Here is a 25,118-nt window from a genome sequence, read left to right as displayed (position 1 = left end):
ACTTATTTTCACCACTGTATATGTGGTACATTCTGCATTTATCAGTGGCTATAAATATTAGTTACAAACAACGCATGGTGCATACAGAGAAACACAGTATTGGACAGAAAAACATAATTTATAAGGACTATAGAGAAATTGAGTGTATATATTAAGTTTATGTGGATGAGATTGATATCTTGAAGCCAGCTAGCAGTGCAGCTTAGCTTGAAATTATTGCTGACATGGATAGCACATAGAAATTCTGTTGGCAGCATGACATTGTGTCTGAAAACATGGAAAGTCAGGCTCTATACAGCAAACAGTACAGAAGAAACAGTTTTTACTTGAAACAATTTCAGACTGTTGTTAAGAGACACAGAAAGTCCATGTCACGTAAATTTATATTTCCTTAGCTTGTTCCAATCCATTTTTCAGATGTAGTCCAGAACTACCCCTGGGCATTTGTAGGACTGTATTTCTTCCCCATCAATGCAGACCACCTCCACTATCTTGAGTTGTACCTAAAGTCTGATGTGTGAGCAGGAAAAGAAAGATAATGCAGTGCTGCATTCCAGTGTCCCAGAAACATATCTCCCCACCCTGACGTGCTGGTATCTGGATGTCATATGGCTACAATAAAATTAGTTTGAAAAGAAAGAAAAACGCTCGGCGCTGTCCAGCAGGGGGCGGTAGAGACCAATAAACCGCTTCCTCTGAGCGGTGACCGCTAGAAGAAGAAGTCCTCCCTCTCTCGCATTTCCACTGGTGGAGGAAGAAACATCGAGGGAACATTTCTTCTGTCGACGCGGTTAAAAACTTTTGCTTGTAAAGATTAAATTGGAGAGGAGAAAAAAAATATTCAAATTAAAAACATGTCGTCCTGGGCGAAATTACCTGCAAGTGGACGGCGGTCGTCAGGAAACAAGAACGGAAGGTGAGTCTCATCGGTCTAGTTGGAAAGATTAGCATTAGCAGCTAACATGTTAGGAACAGCTAAGCTACAAAACAAAATTGCCCAATAGCCAATAACTGTTCTCTTCAGCAATGTAATACCACTCTCTGTGCAGTGCCCAACAACTCCGTTTGTTTCGGAGAACTGCTCCCTACCCCCTCAGAGAGGAAAGGACCGAGGAGCTAAAGGATGCTTTGGACAGGTACCAGCTAACCATACATGTATCTAGACGCCCCTGCTAATTGTGCTAAACTCACGTTTTTCTGGCAAATGAACGCATTTTGCTTTGTATACTGGGTAATTTAGTCCATGAAAATGCAAGTTCCTGCTGGCTCAGTGGGCGTTCAGTCTCGGGTATGAAGAGGTGGACTCACTGGGAGGTTGCCTCTTTCCCAGTCTACTTGTGAAATCTGTAGCTCCTGTAAGACATAAGTAACATATAAGTAAGATATAATTATTTAGTAAATAAATTAAAAGTCTTAACAACTCTAATATTTGCACAGAAAACAAGCAGACCTCATTAAAAACCTGGGAATGGTTCTGCTGCCCCAAATGTCCCAGCTGATTGAGAGAGAGGTTCCCTCTGCTGAAAGGGCTTGGTCATCAGGAATAACATATCACACATAATAAGTATCAAGATACCAGTCAGTCTTTTCTGCATGGTAATACATCAACAGCTATAAACTCTGATAATAAACTTGGCAAGTGGGGTTCTTTTGTATTCATGTTGGAATGATGAATTTTGCTTAGAAAAAAAAAACTTGCTTCTGGGAACACTTCACTGGTGCAATGCATTTTATAAAAAGCTTCTAATGAGTGGTTGTTCCATTTTAATTTCCATAGTATGAAGGTTATATTTAGACATAATTTAACTAGTAAATCATGTCAATATTGTATTGCTGTAACATAAATCTGCACAATGGAAATCCTTCCATACAGTGTCTATTATGAACTATTTCACCAGTATAAAGTAATCACAACAAGCTGCAGATGTTTCATAGTTTAATTCCCATTTTCTAAACCATTTAATTATTTAAAAAAAAGATAAAGTAGATCAACTTATGGATGCATGAATGTACAACAAATTAGGCGTTACATCTTTATATGGGGATGCCTTTTCAATTAAAGGGTTATAATAAAAGTATAATATTTATCGTGTTAAACCAATGTTCAATATTTAATCCAGTTTTAACAACCGATCACTGGTGTTCATCTACTGACCTCTCTTGCTACGACCAGTGTGGTGTGGGAACCATGCAGGCTAGTCTGATTTCCTCTGACTGCTAATGTATCTATGCTAGGTAGCTAGCCGCCAACTTTTATGCAAGTTAGAGTGGTAGTTACTTGAGCTTAATGCAATTCTTAAAACGTTTTTTTTTTGGCATGTGTTTATCTACCTCTAAAACGCACAATGAATCAGTCAAAACAATGTTTTTTTTTCCCACAAGTAACTCACCCAGCTCGTTTTCGCCATAGCTGACAAGAGGTCCAGCAAGGTCTCCCAACCCTTCGCTCTGATTGGTCAACCCCCCTCCCCTCCTCCTCCTCTGCACTCACATCTTCAGACACAAGTTAGTTTTGGCACAAATATCTCGCAAGGAATGAGCCAAAAGTCAGGCCACATTTTTATCACGCTGTGACTTGTGAGAGCACATTAGTGACTTGCGTCAGAAGATTCAAAGTTGTATTATCTAAGTTGAGGTTGTAACGCAAAATTAACACTTGCACAAAAGAAAAAAATTACAAGTAAACTATGGAGGATTATTTGTCAGATGGGCTATTTTTCCTCTAACTTCAAATTCAGTTCACGTGTGTGAGTTTTCTTTACAGCAGGAAATTTTGATAGAAGTTCAGATTTTTGTTGTGCAATTTCTCACATTGCATTCTACAAGTTTTTACATCAAATCTACAAGTTTGTTCATTTTGGCACATTTTTACCTTCATAACCACCCACTCTGAAATATGTTCTGGTACTTTATTTCCACCGGCTGCCAGGTACGCTTTGGCTGTTAAGATTGCTTCTGTTGAGATATAACAGTGTAGAATTAATGTAGGTCTCACACACACAGGTGCATGCACACGATAATCACAAAATATGATGATGCATATGAATTAATAGGTTATTAATAAACCAATCAGGGTTAGTCCATCTTATACAGCAGTGATGTGTGGTCAGGAGAGACAGATAGTGCTCTTCCTCACCTCAAGGGGGCATAGTTGCATGCTGTTGGATGAAAAGTGAAATAAGATGCTCTTTTCAGTTCTTACGATTGTAAATCTGACTCCAGAGGAGTCAGTGCCTCACCAGCCATGAACCCCACTGACGTCACTGATCTCCATCAGCATTCTTTGTCCAGCTGCTGAGAAAATGACAGCTCTTGGCTTGCTCTCTTTTTCTGCCGGCTCCTCTTTTCCACCATCCACTCGTTAGGCCTTCCTACGTTCTTCAGGACCTTCCACATAGCCAGGCTATGTAAGCCTTCCTTGAATTAACCTCAATTAGATGCAGCTGAAATGTGTTAGTGGAACAGCTTGAGCCTTAATTCAGAGATGGTGTTAGTTCAAGCAAAGCTTTCTGGTACAGCCTGGCTTTCTTTAGCTACGTTTGTGGAATACCTCCCTGGTCAGAAGGCAGAATGAACAGACAAGACAAGAATAAGCTGACCAGGTGAGCTGATCAGGCAGGGTAAAATAAATATTTATTTTTTGTAATGATACATCTTCTGATGCAAAGCCAGGGCACAACCTCCACAGGTAAGCACCAAGCCTTCCAGCCTCTAAGTGGCAGTCTCTAACTAGCTCCTGGTACTCGTCCCTCTTTCATTCAAAGGCCTTTTCCATTCTCTCTTCCCATGGCACGGTGAGCTTCAGCATGACAACATTGCTTGTTGCCTCTGACCAAAATGATGTCAGGTCTGTGAGTAGTCTTAGCAACATGCTGGGGGAACTTGAGTTGCTTGCCTAGGTCCACTGTCAGCTGCCAGTCCTTTGCAGCAGAGAAGTCCTGATGTTTCTCTAAATGTTGCTGTTGGCTTCTCTCTAGCTCTGAAAAAGCTGATGGTGTGCTTCCTAGGTTTTGACCTTCGGCAGGTGGCAATAGTGCCACAGATGGTCTTTGGTCTTTAGCACTTGGTCATGCCTTGGCTCCGGAGCTTTTGGGCAGCAGCTCAGAATATGCTCTAAGGTCCCCTTTCTATGGCAAAGGGGGGCATGATAGTGTGTCTGCCCAACCCCAGTAGGGCAGATTAGATGGACTGGGAAGAACACCATAGACAGCCTGGACAAGGAACTTGAATCGGTGTGGCTCTGCCCGCCAAAGGTCAGTCCACATGGCATTTTGCTGTCTCATCCCCACTCTACTCTGCTCTGCTGGACCTCTCTTCCTCTACAGCTGCTCTCACTTCATCCTGGACCAGTTGCCTTCGCTCTTTTCCCCGTACCCTATCGTAGCGGGGGACTGGAATGGCTCCTAGCCGGGCTCTTCCTCTGGCCACTGTCCCCACCAAGACTCCATGCCGTAATACTGTAACTTTGGCAAACAAACTTACTTAGGATTTTTAAAAATGTGGTTATAGTTAATTGTTGCCTATTTTATTTGCTTTCTTACATGCATTTTGTAGCCTGTGGATGTTAATATGTGTGTCAGAATTCATATGATTTGACATAATGCGAATCCAATGAGGTATAAACCGCTGGAAGAAAATGGCACTTGCAGTTGTTCACCGACAATAGTCTATGGGTAAATTCATTGTCGACTATTTTTATTGTGACTGTTGTCAACGTTGACTAATTGTTGCAGCCCTATTGATCACTCAGTCGCAAATCGATTAAATAGCCTGGCGGCTGAGCGGCTAGGCTGGGATGCTGAACCAACATTAAAACAAACTTTTGCAATGACACGTTTATTATTATCATTATCAAACTAACACAATAGATTAAATTGATTTTGTACACATTTTTTCATTTATGTCCTCTATGTCCAGTTAATAGTGCAGATGAATCTGTTTAAACCTACACATTTTTGTTGTAAACATAGGTGATTTGTACAAAGTCTGCACAGGCATTAGAAGTTGGCACTAATGTGAAAAGTCCGCGACCAGCCCACAGTGGCAAACCGCTGAGGGATCAGCGATTGCCGATGGGAGGTGGCTTTGGCTGTTTTAGAGCAGCGACAGACCATTGAAGAAATGGCAACTACTGTTGTAGTGAGGGTGGCAGGCCGTTTGCTGTTTTTGGATCTCGGTACTGCTGTTGCCAAATGTAAACATGCACATTATTATGTGTAACAGGTTTCACTTCCCTCCCCACCTGTAGTAGAAGTTGCTGCGATTGTGTCTACGGTTTTAGAATTAAGAGCATTTAAGCTTCTCCACCTGTCATATAACTCTATTATTAAAGTCTGCATGAAACCTAAAATGCATTTTAACTTTTGTGCTTGGTTTTTAGACAATTTGCAGTTACTTAGTAAGAAAATGGTCAATGTGTGTCAACCAAACTGCTGTGTTTTGAGTTATTGGATGAGATTTGTGCTGGATCACCACTTGTTTCTTTTTAGCCGTCTGTGAATAATTGAGGCGATGATGCAGCTGTGTTTGAAGTAGCATTGCAAATAAACTGAGCACAAAGTCAGTGAATTAGTGTTTGGTGAATTTTTTCTTTGTTTCTTCATGGCAGTAAATCTTAAACTGCTGGGCATTGATGGCTCCATGAATGCACATAATAGATGTCACTGTGTCATCAAATGAGTCCAGTTTTAATGTCAAAGCTTTACATAGTGTGTTTTTAAGGGGTCATTTTGGCCTGGATGTGTTTCATAAGTGTCTGTCATTGGAAAGACCACGCAGCATGGAAAATATGATGCATATGATGCTTGTTTTTATTGCTTTTTTTCAGTTATGAAGAGCTGGAACAAATTCAGAACTTCAGCAGTGCTGTGAAGTACGAGGGATACAAGCATCAGCCAGCTGGTGAGACTTTCTGTTGTCAAAGTACATTTATTATCCTTGTTAAGGACCAGTTATGCCTTCTTAAGATATGTAAATAGGTACATCCATTTCAAACGTCTTCATACTCTCACTTACGTTGGTATGGTTGTTAGTCATTAAATCCACCAGAGGGCAGTTCAGAGTTCACCTCTGAATTCCGATGTCAGTTTCAGCCATGCAAACATGGTGACGATGGAGGAGATCATGATGATGTTCATCCTTAGAAAGAGACATAAAAAGAGGCAGTGCAGCAGACAGCCGTGATTTGTGCAGCCATCAAATACATCACAGCTTTCTTTGTTCCTTCCACTGGTCGCACATCAGCTACACTGCTGAACACTGCCCCCGCGGTTTCTGGTGGTACTACTCCATTTGCTCTTTCAAGGTACAGATCCGCAAAAGCCCGAAAACAGACCAAATTACGCACGTAAGAAGACGGACGAACTGCTCTGTATCCGTCTTTTAGCGTAGAGCATAAATGAGCCTTTAACATCATCTGAATAGTTCTTAATTTGACTCGTTTAATTAAATTAGCTCAAATATATTATCTAAAGTTAACACTCTCATGGTTTACCTTCCTATCCGCTAACATCCTGTAAGCAGCAGCCAAGCCGGATGTCTGTACTCCAGCAGATAGACGTAAAGCTCTGTATCAGAAGTTCTACAGGCAGGTTCAGGAGGAGAAGAAGCCGGCCGACTGCGTGGTCCTCTCCGTTACCAACACATGCCTGTGAGTACTTCCAGTAAAGATTCAAGCTTCTGTTTTCTAAATTTATGTCCAGATTTCACGGTAGCGAACGTGCTGATCGGGAAGATAACTTCGTCAAGACCAGCTGATTATCCAGCTGTGTCTTTATTCCCTTATTAATGTCACAATCTGCAGAAAGAAAATGATTGGTTGTGTTTCTGTCAGCTGCAGCTTGAGGTTGTATGTTGAGATGGTCACTGATGTGATGCAGATTGAGACCCCACAACAAACCCAAAACAGGGATGTCACGATTATAGATTTCCATCACTATAAATGTATAAAAATCACACGAACAATCCTTATGCCAACATAACAAAATATTATAGAAGCAAAGTAAACAAAAAGTCCTATTCCAACTAAATCCCCTCTGCTCTAAGCAATAAATAAAACTTACACATTAACACATTTCTCTCAGAAAACAGATAGAAAGTCTACAGGACCTCTACCTGGACTTGGGAGGCTCCTTATAAAATGGTTTTGAACATTTCTTTAGAAAGCAGGAAAAACATCCAGCTAGCTTTGACTTCCAGCTGCTTTTTGACACATAAATAATACTGGAACAGTGGAAATAAAGAATTAATACCACATATCTGGAATGAAATGTTTTCTTCTACAGGCCATCAAACACTGACCACTACAAGGCACCGACCTGACACCAAGTCGGCTGTGTTTAACGTAGCGTCGGCGAACGCTGTAAACCCAACGAGTCATACATAATTAAAAAATGACAAATGTCACATTAGATAAACGTAAACATTATTTAACTAAACTACTGAACATTTTGCTTTAGCTTAAAAAGCTTCTGGTTATTCTGCGGGTGATGAAATGTATTTAATGCATTTCCTCTTTTCTCTGAAGCTTTTTATGCTTTATAGGCTGCTGAGACATCCTCCCCAATCACAGCTTGATGATTTATTTTACATACCACCCCTCTATCATATTGTCTAACAGGCCTGTTCTGCAACTCACACGGATCAAAAGCAAAAGAACACAAGTGGAAACACACAGATGTTATTTAACTTTGTTTTTCCATTTCCTTTTATAGAAAGTAATCATTTTGAGGAATCTTAAAAATGAATTATTGTGGCGTTTAGTACCGTTGTTAATTGTGGAAATAAGTAATCGTGACATCCCAAGTCCAACAACCCTTTACCCACAGCTAAATCTGACCTTTTAATTATTATTTAAAAGTAATCATCTGGGCAAAAGCATGATCAGGAAGTGCTGACTCCCTTGTTTGTTTGTTCTCATCATTTATTATAATTTTTATTTCCCCAGATTTTCTTCAGCTTCATCCCAGTCATCACAGTTAGTATAATCTTATTTTTATTTATTACACATATTGGTTTAACATATTGCAGTAAACTGCAAACTTTAACTGTGCTTCTCTCTCTGATAAACCACTTTGGATCCAAAGTGAGACATTGCACCATCCAGTGATTCTGAAAGTAAACAGAATATTTTGCTGTCCCGTTTCATGAATTCATTTCTACCCTGCAGCCAATCCAAATGAAGCATTCAACCTGACATTTGCACAGCTACAAGCAGGTGGTGGCGTATTTTAGGTACATGTTGAAGGCAAAGCTCCAAGGTCAATAAAGCAAAGCTGAATCATACAAATAAATAAATAAATAAAAAAGAGGCCCAGATTATCTTTTGAAATCACAGATTAATTCATTTTGCCTCAAAATGTGTCACATTAGGTTGATTTATGTTTATTTACAGTTTTATAATTTATTCTTCCTTGAAGTCAAACTGCTTTCCAGCATCATGGAGGCTTTTCCCCAAACAGCACATCCTGCTGAGCATCAATACATCAAGTTTCATCCAACTCGCTGATTTTTTTCAAAAGGAAAAATTACCTTAAAATCCTCTATCCATCCTAAGATAAAAAAAAAGCTCTAAAAACAATCCAGTTAATGCTCGAACATCAAAAACATATAATATGTGCAGTTTTCTTTCTGTTGTCTGGTATCTTATGGATTTAGGTTTCACAGGAACCAGTTTATCTTCCGAGGTTTCAAACACACACAAATTTCCAACTAAATTAAAAAATCAGAATCTAAATGACACATTTTACATTTCACATATCAGATACCATTTTATTTAATTTCCAAACATTTATAGTATTCTAGCTTTAATTTAGAGCCTGTTATTATTGTGATACCAGTGACATGCTGCAGACATGAAATATGCACAGAAATGTCATAATAGAAGCACCATCATCATTTTCTACACATTGCACCTTCAAAAATCTACATGTACCACATAATTCAACAAAATTGAACACTTTAAAGATGTTTACATTATATGACAGTAACAGAATTAAACCAATAGTTTTTAATTTGTTGTGTTGAGTGCTACATTAGAGGCTTTCTAACAGGATCCTTCATTCACTGTCAAAACAACAAAGTACATCTACTTCACTGAGTTGTAACATGTTTAACAAATGTCCATTAAACTGTTGCTTTTTACAACTTTTTGTTAAACCAGACTTTTGGTTTCCTCATACAAATATAACAAAGCAGCTAATGCTGTAGTTAATTAAGCTTTCTGTGTCCAGTGATTGTTTCCAACCTGTTTACAATGAAAGGCTAATTATGCATTTATCCACAATCACACGTCAACGTTCAACAGTCGTCAAATCAAGCAGGAGCTGCTGCAAAGTTTTTGTTGTGTAACAGAGTCACATTTACTCAATAACAAACACGTTCACTTAAATATTATAGATGAATTTTCTGCCTCACTGGATCTATGATGCAACACTAAACTCAGCAGTGTCAGGTGGGAATACATGGTTAAGCCCTTTTCAGACATACACTCCTTTTTATTAGTCTGTCAGCACCTGACCATGTCGCTTTTATATGTGAGCACCATTTTAAAATAGAAATTGGGACCAGCAAGTATTCGGCTTGTGACAGTTTCTGTCAGACTTGTCCTACGAGCACGACCTTGAATAAATATATAGACACCTACTTGTCCATCATCTGGGTCAACAGGATGTGATTAAATGCATAGCAACAGTAGCTCTGGGACAGGCTACACAAAAGAAGAAGGTGTGCTGCTGTAAAGATGCCGGGTACAACATTGTGTTTATGGGCTAGACTCTTAGCAAGCAATTACCAAAGACGTTTGTCACACAACCTGGTCAAACAGCTTGGTCATGAAATGGAAACTTAACTTAAAGATGTTGGAAATAAAAACAAATTAAATCAAAACTTGAATCTGATATTTCAGTAGTTTGAGCCATTTTTTAAAGCTGCACTACTAAATTATGGCAAATTGTCTCACTGTGGCGCCCCCTAATAATGGCTAATTCAGCCATCTGTCTTAATCCTGTCTCTCTCCATGCAGTAAAAGTCAGTCTGATGTTGACTAAGTACAAGATCCTTATATTGTGTATTATACCAGTAGTATTTAATCTTTAAAGTGGGGAGAAAACAAAAGGACTCACCAATATCTCGAACTGTCTGCTGCTTCAGACCAGTTTTTACACGACCAAGCAGGTGAAAACATGCTAAATCCTAAAAGTCTAGACATCTTGGTGTGTGGATGGGGGATATAGTTGAGATTAAGACCCTTTATGACAAATCTTGCATTGTTTCTGCTCCTGGAAGTACGTACACACGGACAAAATTGTTTGTACCCTTCGGTTAATTAAAAAGAAAAACTCACAATGGTTACAGAAATAACTTGAATCTGACAAAAGTAATAAAGTAATAAATAAAAATTCTATGAAATTTAACAAATGAAAGTCAGACATTGCTTTTCAGTAACGCTTCAACAGAATTATTTAAAAAAATAAACTCATGAAACAGGCCTGGACAAAAATGATGGTACCCCTTAGAAAAGACTGAAAATAATGTGACCAAAGGGACGTGTTAATCCAAGGTGTGTCCACTAATTAGCATCACAGGTGTCTATAATCAGTCAGTGGGCCTGTATGTAGGCTACAGGTAGTCACTGTGCTATTTGGTGACAAGTTGTGTACCACCCTCAACATGGACCAGAGGAAGCAAAGGAAAGAGTTGTCTCAGAATATTAGAAAATTATAGACAAGCATGTTAAAGGTAAAGTCTGTATGGTTTGGTTTATTTATTTCAGTGTCATGCATAGAATGTGCCCAGCCCGATGGGCATACAAGACGCTATACATTATAAATCAAAACAATTCCAAGATGGCTAAACACACACACACACACACAAATAAATAATAAACATAAAGCCAAAATCATAATACATATAACCATCCACTTAAACATCAATAACAACATGGATGAGGATTTTCAGATAGAAAGATAGAGTGTTTATGTAGGATACAGTGTTCTGTCTTAAATTCCAGGCCTTCTCAATAAATCTACATAGCATATAAAACTCCTCCTGGAATAACCAACTCAACATGTCAAATTCAGACATCCAAAACAGGTCAGCTTTCTTCTTTTGTACTTTTCTAAACAGAAGTTTCCTCATTTCTTCGTACAAAGGACAATGAAACAAGTTGAATGAAACATGAAGTTCATCTTCAACAACTTCCAGATTGCATAAAACACAAACGCATCTCTTTGGGTATACCTTTATACCTACCTACTTCAATCGCTAGGGGCAACGTTCCAGCTCTTGAATGTGCACATAATGACCTCTGACCTCTCCCTAAATGCAGCGTTAAGTATGGTTCTGTAAAATATTCTTCTTTAATCTGAACATACGTTCTAAGTTTGGGTTTCGTCTAAATCTCCTCCTTCCACTGTTTCTTGTGAAAATAAAACAGCTTTTGCTTCACAATATCTATCTTACACAGCAGATTATTACTATAAATATGACTCAAATCACAGGAGGATAATATTTCATAAATGTCACTGCACCATGGATGATTATGGGCTCTATCCCACTTAAAGATCTTTGTAGTCATCCTATCATCTGACATCCGAATTAACTGGTTCCAGAGCCAAACCATTTCACATCTTTGTTTTACGAGGCAGGGTTCCCATCCAGAGTCCCCCTCTATAACAGCCTTTGCTGTAAATTTATGCACTCCAAGAAAACAGCTCAGGGGTCGGCTCTGGATAGAATTACTTTCCGGGGAATCCTTAAAACCCCATATTCCAGCGGCATAAAACAAAACTAAACCAACCATAAAATCAAAGAGCTTGGAAAAACTTATAAATCCAATATCTACACACATTTTAATTTTTATTAATCACAACCCCCAGAGCCCTACCAGCTGACTGTGCCAAGGCTGTCCTTCCTTTTTCAAAACTCATATTTTCAGTAAAGAGAAAACCAAGATATTTGTAGGAGGAAATGTCAGTGGTATCGATCCAAAGAAAAATGAATGGCAGCTTTGCTGTACAAACTTATTTCTAAAACACATAATTTGATTGTCAAGCGCCATTTACCACAGCATGAACTAATATTTAACACCCTCTGTAAATTAACATAACTTTCTGCAACCAGCAAAATATCATTGGCATATAACAAAATACTCAAATTTAAGTGATCTAAGCCTGTTTAATTTCTTGGCTCCAGATGGGGTGGAAAACCATTCAGTTCTAAGATAATTTAACTGGATGCATGCAACAGGATCCTTATACAGCGATTTAACGGCCCTATCAAATTAACCTCCAATACCAGAGGAGATTAGTTTATATTCCAGAAGCTCTCTATTTATCCCGTCAAAAGCCTTTTTAAAATCAACAAAGCACATGAAAGTTTCATTTCCCTCCTTTAACCTTGCTCTCACCACTTAGGAAAATACATAAATATGATCAATGCATGCTCTGTTTTCCCTTAAAGCCATTTTGTTCTTCCTCGTGACTCCAAGAAATAATTTAGTCTATTGTTTACAGATATTGTTAATTTATAGATGGTACTAAAAAGACTAATACACCTATAACTTTAATATAAATAGCAATATTTATATAAATGGCTATAAGACCATCTCCAAGCAGCTTGATGTTCCTGTGACTACAGTTGCACATATTCAGAAATTTAAGATCCATGGGACTGTAGCCAACCTCCCTGGACTTGGCCGCAGGAGGAAAATTGATGACAAATCAAAGAGATGAATAATATGAATGGTAACAAAAGAGCCTAGAAAAACTTCTAAACCATTAAAGGTGAACTTCAAGCTCAAGGAACATCTGTGTCAGATCGCACCATCCGTCGTTGTTTGAGCCAAAGTGGACTTAATGGGAGACGACCAAGGAGGACACCATTGTTGAAAAAAAAAGCCAGATTAGAATTTGCCAAACTACATGTTGGCAAGCCACAAAGCTTCTGGGCGAATGTCCTATGGACAGATGAGACAAAAATGGAACTTTTTGCCAAGGCACATCAGCTCTATGTTTACAGACGGAAAAATGAAGCATATGAAGAAAAGAACACCGTCCCTACTGTGAAACATGGAGGAGGCTCTGTTATGTTCTGGGGCTGCTTTGCTGCATCTGGCACAGGGTGCCTTGAATCTGTGCAGGTACAATGAAATCTCAACTATCAAGGGATTCTAGAGAGAAATGTGCTGGCCAGTGTCAGAAAGCTTGGTCTCAGTCGCAGGTCATGGGTCTTGCAACAGGACAATGACCCAAAACACACAGCTAAAAACACCCAATAATGGCTAAGAGGAAAACATTGGAATATTTTAAAGTGGCCTTCTATGAGCCCTGACCTAAATCCTATTGAACATCTTTGGAAGGAGCTGAAACATACCTTTTGGAAAAGGCACCCTTCAAGCAGTTTGCTTATGAGGAGTGGGCCAAAATACCTGCTGAGAGGTGCATACGTCTCATTGACAGTTACAGGAATCGTTGGATTGCAGTGATTGCCTCAAAAGGTTGTGCAACAAAATATTAAATTAAGGGTACCATCATTTTTGTCCAGGCCTGTTTCATGAGTTTATTTTTTTAAATAATTTGTGGAAGCATGGTTGAAAAGCGGTGTCTGACTTTCATTGGTTGAATTTAATAGAATCTTTATTTGTTATTACTTTTGTCAGATTCAAGTTATTTCTGTGACCATTGTGAGTTTTTCTTTCATTAACCGAAGGGTACCAACAATTTTGTCCACATGTGTATTTGGGTGTTTTTTATTCCGTCATGTACGTTTGGTTTAAACAAACCATGACTGGCTGTTTTTCTCTATCGTAGCCTAGATTCTTTGTCGCTGCTTGGAAAGACATTTGGCTACGTTCAAACTGCAGGTCCTAATCCATTATTTATTTGGATCGTCAGATTATCATTTCAATGGAACCTTCATCACATTAAAGTGTGAACGGTATGTGACCCTAAAGTGACACGTCTTTTCAAATGAAACGAAACATCACATAGTGTTTAGTATTTATAGATGTATGGCTTCATTCACTCTCAGAGGAGACTGTTTGTTCTGCTGTGCGTGTTTCCTAATGGACATAAAAGCCCCATTTCCACTGAGCGGTTTGAGTCGGTGCGTTCCGGTACTGTACATTGTGTGTTTCCATTTTAAAAGGGGCCCATACTACCAAACCATACTATACTATTTATAAAACCCCTTCAGTTGTAGGTCCATAGGAAAATAGTATGGTACAGTTAGGGTGAAGCTACTGGCATCTAACAATAAAATCAATTGATTGGCAAACAGAATAACGTTACTGCCCACGAAAAAACAAGTGCAAAACAAACACATAGTAGCCGTTCAGTTCATAGTTCAGTTGGACGTTGGAAAGACAATAGGAAATAGATTCCTGCTAACAACAGTAAGGTCTGGTCGTACAGTGCGGCATGTATTGTTCGTACAGAGAACCAAAATGAGTGTCATATTTGTTGTCATTGCACTTGTATGACGCCACGCTAGGCATTTGGTCTAAAGTGATGGTGTTTTGTCGTTTTAATTTACAATAAAAGAGGAAAAGACAAAAACGCTGTAAATTATTGTGAAACAGCAGAATTTTGATGTTTGTCTGTGACGCCAAAGTCGGATGAAATGCGGCATGACCGTTCAGACGAGGTCGCTTCCACACAGATCGGATATGAATCTGATCTAGGAACACATAAGAAAGCGGCCTGGGTCGGATTTGAAAAAAATCTGATTTGTACCTTTCAGACTACTATTAAAAATCCGATATGAGTCACATATGGGCAAAATGTCAAAATAGAGCTTCAGTGTGAACAAAACTTAAGTGGAGGCTCATTTTATACCCAATCTTGACACCTTCAAAATCCAGAACATGGCTTGCTTGTTGTTGACATAAAGTTTTGTCTTTATTTTCTTAATTGATTGAATTTATTTATTGATGACAATAGAAAAAAGTTTTTAGTCTTCTCCTGTATCTAGTTTGATTAGTTTCTCATATCTACCACCATTTACAGGCTTTATAGATGGAAAACAGTGTGTTTTAGAAGGCCTGATGTACTGTTGAATCTCATGGATTGTCTCACGGATTAGCAGACCTATGGCAGTTCTCCATCCCTGTCATGGCTCTGCCTGATTAAAGCCATTTGAGACCCATTGAATGGCTGCCATTAGCAGCTTGATTCAACCATAAAGTTTACATATCCAATGTCTGAAAAGGGCTTTAGTGCAATCCAAAACTCACAGTATAATGATTCTCAATGTTTTTGTTTGTAAAGCACATTTTCAGTTTATAAGTAAACTTCTGCTTCACTCAGATGCAACTCAGGGCTCCTCTATATTCTAATATAGAAATGTCAACTTAACAAAGTGTTTCTCTTCCTCTCAAAGGGATTACCCCAAATCGCTAAGCCAGTGTTTGCAGGAGCGTGGCCTCTCAGTGGAAATGCTCTACCTTCAAGAGGAATCGGGCCTGACCCGGGCCCTGCAGGATGTCCGAGCAGGTGGCTCCCCGTTATGTATACTGGTGGAGCAGAAAAACATAGCTCTGTCCTCCTGCACTATTATCATATTCTCAGAATCCCTCAAAAGTAAGTCCGTACCCCTCATACTCCTTCAAACTTGCCCAATTTCCTCAATAGCAACCCTCCACCCCTTTCAGCCATCCAATGCAAATTCATGTTTTATGTAGTTTCTATAACATATATTCTGACATGGACTTTGTAAAAAAACTTAAATAACTAAAAATGAATACTCCCATTTAAGCATTAAAACACAATTACATAAAGCAGCAATTCTCCAGTCAAAACCTGATATGTTTTAGCCTCAAAGATTCATATAAACTATTTTAAAAAAATCACCCAAAGGCCATCAAATATACATAGTATTTATTCAGTGTCTACATTGTTATCCTCAGACTTTAACTCATGCACTTTTTACATTAGAACCTGAGAGAAACCCAAAATGTATGATAAAAAAAGTATTTATTACAACTTTAAAAGTAAGTTTGTGGATTCTGGGTCATCTGTTCTGTTAGAAAAGCTAGTTTTTCCAGCCCAAAATCTGGCTTGACTCGACTGAATGTGATTCTCCATTTCTATTTTTCTTAATTGTTGTGGTTTTTAAGGGTTGGGAATAAAACAAGATTCAGATAGTTATTTTCAATCCTGTTGTGTTGTGCATTCTGTAACAAATGCTGTGCCTATTTTGTAATTGGGAGTTTTTAATTTCTAGTCCGTTTATCCCATCTGACACGAAAAGTTCACGTTAAAAGACTTTCACCAGGCTTGACCTCCAACATGTCACAGTAGCTCGTTTGTTGGCAGCCTTTAAAATCTGTAATGTGAAAAGCTGCCTTTAAAACTTCAGTTTTCTAACCTAGTTTTAAGGTTCGTCCTGGATAATGATTAGGTTTAGGGCAGAGGTCTTGAATTTGCTCTACAGTACAGCATTGAGCCCGTTTACATGCACACCAAAAATCAGATCCTTACCTGATCTCTGGAGCTGTCAGACAAATCAAGTGGTTATGTCAACAGCATAATCTGATATCCTTCATCAGATAACAGCAGTTACTTGATTATGGGATTGATATACCTTAATTTCTCCCCAATATTCACTTAGTGCATCTAAACCTGTGTATCAGATTTATTTAGTGTTTTTACATCTGAGCATGTGCAACAGAAAACTGTGTTGCTTCTGGTTTTACAGAAATCTTGCGTTAAAGACCAAAGCGGCGTTGTTACTTGAGCAGATTGCAAAAAAAAAAACACGATGCTGTGCAGCAGCAGGAAGTCAGCATAAAAAGTAAAACATTCACATTTAGTCTGTTTAGCATCTTATTAGCTTCCACATTAGCAGCTAATGCTAAGACCGTAGGTGCTGCCATGTTCAACAAAGACTAGATGTTTTGAAAATACATTATGTCACTGTACATACTCTGAAAGAAATCTGATAATGGATTAGAAAATACAGACAAGGGTTTTGTGAAAATCTGCCATGCATGTAGATGTATCAAATCAGACTGTTAAAATTATCTGATTATTCCCAGATACTGGATTTTGAAGGTCATGTAAACGACCTTCCAGACAAGTTGTCGCAGCTTCTCTGGAACCATGGCTGATAGAAAACTACCTAATAGTGTACCTGTAATACTTAAAAGTATGCACAATTCATTTGCATGTAATGGAGAAGGGCTAAAGGAAACTAAAATTGTTGATATGGAAGTTACAAACCAACAACAAGGATTTAAACTGGGGATGGGCATTTTAAGTGATATATATATATTTATTTATTTATTTAAGTTGACTAGCCAGGCCAGTCAAAATAAATTTTTCGTGATGTCATCAGTCACGAAATGAAAAATACTTTATAAATATTTATGTCCTTTATAAATTGTAAAATGAGTGTGAAATGAGTGTGCTAGACACACACATTTCACACATTTTTTATTGTGCTTTTAACATTCTGTGGGCTCTAGTGCTACTTATACAGTAGGTAAGTGAGTCAAGGAGACAGATTTGTACTGCCGGCTGCTATAACAGGTGAACTAAACACCGCGCCCACAGGAACGTTCAGCAACAACACAACCTTTTTTTTCCCTTCATCTTTCCGTCTGGTCTTTCTGCTGCTGAAGCAACGTTTCTGTGAGGGTTTAGTAACCATAGTGCTCTAGTCTGTTGTCTCCACTATAACGGGTGTTAAATTAACCTTCTCCTGCCTCCGAACCGAGGTCGGGAGACGGAAGCGAGTCCTCCTGGGCTGAAGCTTGCTTCAGGGGTAGCTACCTGTCGGGCCCTGCACTGCAGCCTTATGGTTGTGGTATGGGCACCGTCTGCCTGGGTCTGGGGTGGTTACCATAGTGATGGCCTCTATGGTCATGCGTGGGGTGGCTCCTGGTGTGTAAGGATATCATTTTCTCTCCTGGTGCCAAGACATGTTCGTTATACGGTTATTTCCAGAGACAGCTTGTTTTAGAGGGAGGAGGGGTTCTGTGTCCATTTTGTTTGTGTGTGTGTGCAAGAGAGCATGTTTAGGTCTGTGTGTGCTTGATTTGTTTTTGTGATAAACTTTGGTATTTGACAACTGGTGTTTTTAAGATGCAAAAACTGTTATAACCGGTTTTAATTATGTGAAACATTTTGTGCTACAGTCCTGCATGAAAAGTGCTAAATAGATAAAGTTTTGATTGAAAAGAAGGAAGTGACTACATTGCAGTATATGGATGATTTAAAACTTTGTGAACCTGTTAGAAGAGGTTTGGACCTGGGTTAGCCAACAGAACAGATGATCCAAGTGACAGCTTCATGAATAAAACTTAAGTTTAATCAAGAGTAGTTTTCTCTCACTGCGTCATTGACACATTCTCACTTTAACTAGGACACCATGTACAAACACATCTGCATACCACAAATAACATGCCTCTTATCTAAACAGGATCAAAGCTGTTTCCATGGTAATGCTGTTTAACACATGGCAAAGAAAAGAAGAAAATGCATTAATTTAATCATGCACACTTAAACCATTGAATCGCTTATTTATTGCACCTAAAAATGCACAAATCATTTAAAATGGACAAATTTTTTTCCAGGTAACATGTTTAAACCCACAATTAAGTAGTCTTTGCATGTGCACAAATGTGCACAATGATACATAAAACGTAATTATCATTATAATAGTCATATTTAGGCAAACTGTGTGCCCCTTCCTCACTGCTTCCCCTCCAACAAGCAAAATGTCGTTTTGAAGTGTTGCCTACCAAGATTTTCTGATCATGACGTCACATAAAAACAAAATGCATCTCAGTATGATCTGAGAGAAGCTAAAGAATCCCAGATTTGTCTCTTCTTTCTGTAGTCTTGAATTTTTCTTCAGTGCCCTGATAGTTCAGCTCTAACATTCTCCTTCCCCCCTCAGTCCATCGCAACATGCCCAAAGAGCAGGCCATGGACTTTGTGCAAGCTGAGTACAACCGGGGACTCCTTAAAGAGCGCCCTCCGAAGGATCCTGCAGATATCGCCGCGCAGGCGTCGCAGCTGCTGGACGACTTTCTGGACCGTGAAAAAATTGCGCGCCATGCCGTTCCCTCTGAAACTCGCCAGCTCCTCATGCTGTTAGCTGATGGGGTGCATCTGTACCCCGAGGAGCTGGAAACCGTCTCGGCGTACGTGCGTTCCCGGCTGGAACATGTAGAAGGTGAACCTCTGGCTGATTGGCGGTATCTAACTTATGTCTGATTGGCCGATGTCTTATTCATTATTTCTGTCTTATTCATTTTTTTCCTTTTAATGTTTTAGCCTCAAACCCTGAGGGTGACAGGCCCAACATGTTACCTCCAGGTTTGGGGAAGCCACCCCCTCTGCTTCCTACCCCACCAGGACCCCCACAGCCTCTATCTGGATCTCTAGCAGGGGGGTCTGTTGATGACCTCTCTGCACCTGCACCTGTACCTCTGCTTCCTTCACCAGGTTAGGATTGAAGTTAAATCATTGTTTCAAATTTTATAAGATCTTGAGAATGCAGACACCACATACTGATGATGATGATGATGAAACAAACTGTCCTTTGCCCTTGTGAGAGGTCACTTATTTTAACGTGCAAAAATTTGATTGGATAAGTCTGAACCCTCTTAGACAAGTTTTCTGTCACTTATTTAACTAGTCTTCAGGAACTAGTTCCCCAGACTTCTTGAAGAACTTTCCAAAACTCTTCTTTGGATGTTTCTGCTTCTTGTTCTGTTCTTTGTACAGATGATCCCACATTGCTTCAGTAATGTTGAGGTCCAGGTTTTGGGGAGGATTCGTTCCTCCATTAGACCTGTTGAGATCCAGGTTTTGGGGAGGATCCGTTCCTCCATTAAAACTGTTGAGATCCAGGTTTTGGGGAGGATCCGTTCCTCCATCAGACCTGTTGAGGTCCGGGTTCTGCCGAGGATCCATCAGCCATTGATTTTCATTCATAAATCAGAGTTAAGCGACTTACAAAAACAACAGGTATCAGGACTGGACTGAAAATGAGGGGAAAGCAGAAAACATTAGGAGGCCTTCAGAACGACTGGTCCAGACCCATTTAAAAGATTTTTAAGTTGGAGATGATAATAATAATGGATTATTTATATAGTGCTTTTCAAGGCACCCAAAGTGCTTTACATTATATCCATTATACATTCACTCCTCACTCACACCTGGTGATGCTAGGCTACATGTAGCCACAGCTTCCCTGGGGCAGACTGACAGAAACGTGGCAGCCAGTCTGCGCCAGCGGCCTCTCCGACCACCACCAAAGATTCATCCACATTCATTCACCAGTGATGCAAACACTGGAGGCAAGGAGGGTGAAGTGGTTGCCCAAGGACACAGTGGCAGATTGACTGGGGGAATTGAACCGCTCTTCCACCTGAGCCAGTGCAGCCTACAAAGATAAACGTTGAGCTTTTTATATTTGAATGTAGTTAAACACTTGATTTTTTTTTTTTTTTTCAATGAGCGAAAGTTCTTGCGGCTTCTGGTTCTTGTGTATTTCTACAGAAACCTGCAGCAGAAGTTTCATTCGAGAAGTTTTTGGACTAGACGTTTGGTTGAAATGCAGAATTGTGAGATTTTCTTCCCAGAAATGTCCTTTAGGTGTTTATTGGAGGAGCTGCTGCAGTTTTTAGCTTTACATCATATTTTTCTGTCTGTCAAACTGTTAACTTGCCATTTTTTAAAAATAATTGCAAAATATGACATAAAACTGGTTCTTTGCCACGTTGTCTGTTATGTTATCTGACAACACAACGCTACTTCAGTCTTTGAGCTAGGAGCCTTTTTTATGCCTGAATGACAACAAAGAGAAACTGGATGGAAAATGGGTGAAAAACAAAACAATGTCCTAAGAAAAACTAGGACAGACCTGAAAGTTGAACAACCTTTGATTAAGACCACTTTAAGACACATTATAAACAAATCAGCTGCATGTGTGGTTGAGTTGATGTTCGTGATGTTCTGAAATATTTTTCTCTGCAGGTTCTTTTTCTAAAACCAAACCTCCCCCTCTGCTCTCCCTGCATCGGCTTCCTGGCCCAATGTTGGGGGTCCCGGAATTTCGAGGTTCTCTGTCGTCACATAACCTTTATGGTGCTTCCAGTGGGTCTCGAGGGCCCCTACTACACCATGAGCCTCTGTTCCACCCAGGCTCCAGGGGCCCCCATGGGTCTAGACTGGCCCCTCCCTCTTTAAAGAATTCTCGCCCTCCTCTTCTCGCCTCTCCAGGTGAGTCAGTTCAGTTTAGGATTCTTACCATCTTTTATGGAAAAGAAATGTATGAACTTGAATTTATCCTGTCTTTTTGTCTTTTCTGTCTTATTTCAGGTCCTCTTCTCTCACGACTGAGCGGCCCGCGGCACTGAAAACATCTGCACACAAACAGCCAGAAAGCTGCAGCTTCCAGCGTTCGAAGCATCTCCGGGTGGATCACAGGATTCCTGCTGCGCCACCGGATTCTCCTCACATTTGTCTTTTTTCCTAAAGTTAAATGTTAAATCACAATCAACTGAAATAGACAGCTTTTAGATATTTCCATGAAAATGTGCATGGGTTGATGCAGGACGGTTTGGAGTAAGCTGACAAATTTAAGCATCTTTTTTCCAGATCCTTCCAGCCTCGGACTACTTTTCTGTCTCTTGTTTTGGTAATTTTTCAACATTTAGTTTGCACACAAACAAAAACAGCCAGCTTCTGGGTTAAGTGATGGTTATATGACTTAATAGTTTTTTGTTTTTTTTTTTTTCCTTTGGATGTTTTCAAGAAACCTGGTAAGCAGTGTTTTTGTGTGTGTATTTTTTTGAGAGGAATTTGTCAGGCGGAAGAATTTCAGCATCCTTCATTGTAACAGACATGCTTTTGGAGAGAAATTTTCTGTGTTTCTACAATGTTTCTGGGAATAAATCTTTAGAACTAGGATATGTTAGAAATCCAGTTGAGAAGGAAGTTGGTTTCTGTAAACCAGCTCTTGTTGCTTCAGTTGTCGAACTGGATTTTTAGAGCTTTCCCATCGCTTTTACAGAGTTTGGAGCATTTTGTGGGAACCATTCTACGTCACCAAACATCTGTAAAAAGGAAAAAAGATAATATTTAGACATTATTTAAACACTGTCCTTGATCTTTTCATTTTTTATATTGTAAAAATTCATCCACTTGATAAACTAAAGGGTTTCAAAGTGCAGCAGTGTTTAAGTTGAGCTGGTATGAAGCGTGAATTTGGAAAAGTTTCAATGAAAAACGTCTAAAGTGTTTTAATTATTTTGCTTTTAGTTTGAGAATTTTTTTTTCAAAGAGAAATAAAGCCTCACATTAATCAATGACTCCTGGACTAAGTTGTTTTCTGCAGCACTGAATCTTTTACTTTGAGATTTGCAGCTCAACATCTCTTGGAGTTGCTGTTGAATGCAGATCATGTAAAACTCCTGGAAAATGTCTTGAAACATAAAGCAACAGCTGATCATTTTCAGAAAGTTGTGCAACTTGTTGAAAAATGTAAGAATCCTGTAATTACAGGTTTTTGTTCTACTTTAATTCTACCTGAAGGTCTTTTTGACACCCTTTCAGACACCCTCAGAAATTCTGCCAGCAGCTGTTTTTCTCAGTCTTTCCCGTAAATTTGTTCTTGCGTCTGTTTTTACTGCAGTCTTCCAGAATATTCCACCTTTTCCTTTGCTCTAAACCAGTCAGATATTTCCAGTTTTACACTGGGAGATTAACTGCTAGCAGGATAGATGTTTGCGTGGTACATTTATTTTATTTAGTCCTTATTAAATCTGGGTGAAAGTGTTTGCTCTCATTAAACAAGTTTGTCTCAGTAAGACTTTTACTCTGGTGAATGGCTGCTGCAAGCCCCAAAACATCGGGATTTTAAGGCATGTGTCTGTCCACGGGAGCCAAGATGTTTGTGATGTTGAAAAAAATAAAAAAAAAAACGTCCTCAAGACACAATTTCACATGTAGATAGAAACTTTATTCATCCCAAGGAAAATTCCAATACTCAGCAGCAGCATAAATACAGAAAAAGGGCAAGTTAATATAAAAAACACATAAAACGGGTTAGTAACAACCTGAACAATTCCTCTGCAAAGAGTATGTTGGAAACATAAAAGACAAATGTCCAATTAGCTGGTTGCACAGGTGTGCACGCTTTACGCTAATCCTTGGTTAAAACAAACTTTGATGTGATCTTGTTTTCATACACACTCCCGCTAGACTCGGGGGTTGGGCTGCAAGACGGAACCGGACCGGAAAACCTCCAAACCTACACTACAGTTTGGAGTCTCGAAGGAACGGGGCTGTGGACCACTTTTCTTTCTTTACTTCGTTCTGTTGCAACTTTTAAAAAGCAGGTGTTTAGTTGGATAAAGACTTCATCTGATGTTTTTCTGTCTTTTTGTTTCATTCTATATTTTGTTTGTTCTTTTTCACTTCTGCCTCATTTCTCATCACCTGTTTTTTTTCTTATGTGATTGCTTTTATTCTTTAATCTTTTTTTGACTATTGTAAAGCACTCTGTGGCTTTTAACCTGTGAAAGGTGCTATATAAATAACTTACTACTTAAAAAAATAAAAAAATACAAGTCACTCAAAAGCATGTGAGGAAATGCTTTCTGTTCTAATCACATCAAGGTTGAACTTTTTGGCCACAAAACAAACAAAACAACAAAAAAAAGTTTTGGGGTTGCCTCTTTAACTGTGGTTTTGGTCAAGGCGGAGAGAATTCATACCAGTTTCAAATACCAGTCACTCTTGACCCAAAATAAGCTTCTTTTACAAAGCTGTAGAAGAATTTCAGCTTTTTTCTTTTTCCTTGTTCTGTCTGGTTTTGTCCTGTCTGACTTTGCAGTAAACAGAATGATGGTCTGGCCTCCAAGTATTTATCTTTTTTAGTCTATATTAGTCTTTTTTATTTTTTAAATTTGTTCGTTGCTGTTTATTTACATATTAAGGAGATTAAGACACACCCTATAGCAACACCATCAAACCAGACAACCAGCTGCCACACCTGTAAGGAAACAGAAAACCACCAAGTTTTTTTAAATTTTATTTGTATTTTATTTTCATATTTTTAAGATATAAATAAACACATGGAAAGATTTTTGAAATGTTATTTTTTTCTGTTACCCACCCCCTAACAAATAAGAGGCAGAGTAAAAAATTCATTCCTGAGGACGAAGGATAATTCAGTCATTTATGTCATCCAGGATGGGGATTGGTAGGGTGTCCATGCAAGTCAGATAAGGCTGCCAAACCTTTGCAAAATTAGTCCTTTCAAAGTGTATGTAATCTGTTCAGGATACAACTGTTCATTTCTGAAATCTATCTTGCTACAGAGACTTTGGTCGGACTTCCATGTGATGGCTGTGAACGTCCTGGCAGCACACTGGGCTAATGCTAGTCATTTCCTCTGAGCTGTCTGATCACTCCTGCCACAAGTACGGAGTTTTGCTGTGCAGAAATGAGCCCTCTTCTATACCACACCTTAAACACAAGTTTGAAATTTCTGATTTATATTTGTGCAATTTCTGTGGTATAATTTGAGTCTGATGGAGAAACCTATGGGTTAGTCTGTATCTAGAATTAACAGTATTAGTTGAACTTCTTTTAAAAGTTGACTTTCTAGTACCTAGAAAAGACAGAAGCTGGAAAAAACACATATTAAAAAAACAACCAAAACATCAGCAACACGAAGGAAAAACAAATTAAAGTGGTTACTGGTAATTAAACCCACAGGACAACACTGACTGTCAGCAGGTCAGCGGATGTAGGGCAAAATATCAGGAATGAATCCGTGATGAGTGCGATCCTGCAAATGCGACCGGACCCTGCAAAGATCAGAAGCAGACCAGAAGACCTGGGAGACCAGCAGCCACCCCCAGAGCACAAATCCCTGCCAGCCCACCACAGGAAAGACCACACAAGGCCCAAAGCACAGGCCCCAGGGAGGACAGCCGCTGGCCCCACCAGGCACCAGCCACACAGAGGTGGGCAGAGTGCAGCCCCCCCTTTCTGAATTAGTCCACATTGCACATGTCAAAAGAGTTAGACTATATTCAATCTGCCCATCAAGGAAAAACAATTTATCCAACGTCCATTAAAGAAACGTCAACTGGA

General features: G+C 39.2%; 1 protein-coding gene and 1 long non-coding RNA gene across 4 annotated transcripts; one reads left to right on the top strand and one right to left on the bottom strand.

Annotated features, from left to right (window-relative positions):
* Positions 1 to 732: 732 nt before the first annotated feature.
* Positions 733 to 23,563, top strand: si:ch211-216l23.2 (uncharacterized protein LOC565061 homolog). 3 transcript variants are annotated; one of them, XM_041997133.1, is made up of 10 exons: positions 733 to 916; positions 1,050 to 1,136; positions 5,828 to 5,901; positions 6,523 to 6,649; positions 7,946 to 7,975; positions 15,379 to 15,578; positions 18,901 to 19,179; positions 19,281 to 19,451; positions 20,988 to 21,233; positions 21,333 to 23,563. In XM_041997133.1, exons 1-10 carry the CDS (start codon positions 855 to 857, stop codon positions 21,368 to 21,370), a joined length of 1,314 nt encoding a protein of 437 aa, XP_041853067.1. In that variant the 5' UTR covers positions 733 to 854; the 3' UTR covers positions 21,371 to 23,563. The 3 variants fall into 3 exon arrangements, with proteins under 3 accessions (XP_041853067.1, XP_041853066.1, XP_041853068.1); XM_041997132.1 differs by having other exon boundaries at positions 6,520 to 6,649; XM_041997134.1 differs by lacking the exon at positions 7,946 to 7,975 and having other exon boundaries at positions 6,520 to 6,649.
* LOC121647582 lies at positions 9,447 to 17,583 on the bottom strand. The gene is made up of 3 exons (XR_006011864.1): positions 17,572 to 17,583; positions 14,241 to 14,246; positions 9,447 to 9,694 (listed from the first exon to the last, which is right to left on the bottom strand). It is a non-coding gene; the product is annotated as an uncharacterized LOC121647582 (long non-coding RNA).
* Positions 23,564 to 25,118: the final 1,555 nt, after the last annotated feature.

This window comes from Melanotaenia boesemani, chromosome 10 (assembly GCF_017639745.1).
Source record: "Melanotaenia boesemani isolate fMelBoe1 chromosome 10, fMelBoe1.pri, whole genome shotgun sequence".
Taxonomy (NCBI): Eukaryota; Metazoa; Chordata; class Actinopteri; order Atheriniformes; family Melanotaeniidae; genus Melanotaenia; species Melanotaenia boesemani.
Note: the sequence above shows the minus strand (reverse complement) of the source record. Positions and strands in the feature narration are given on the sequence as shown.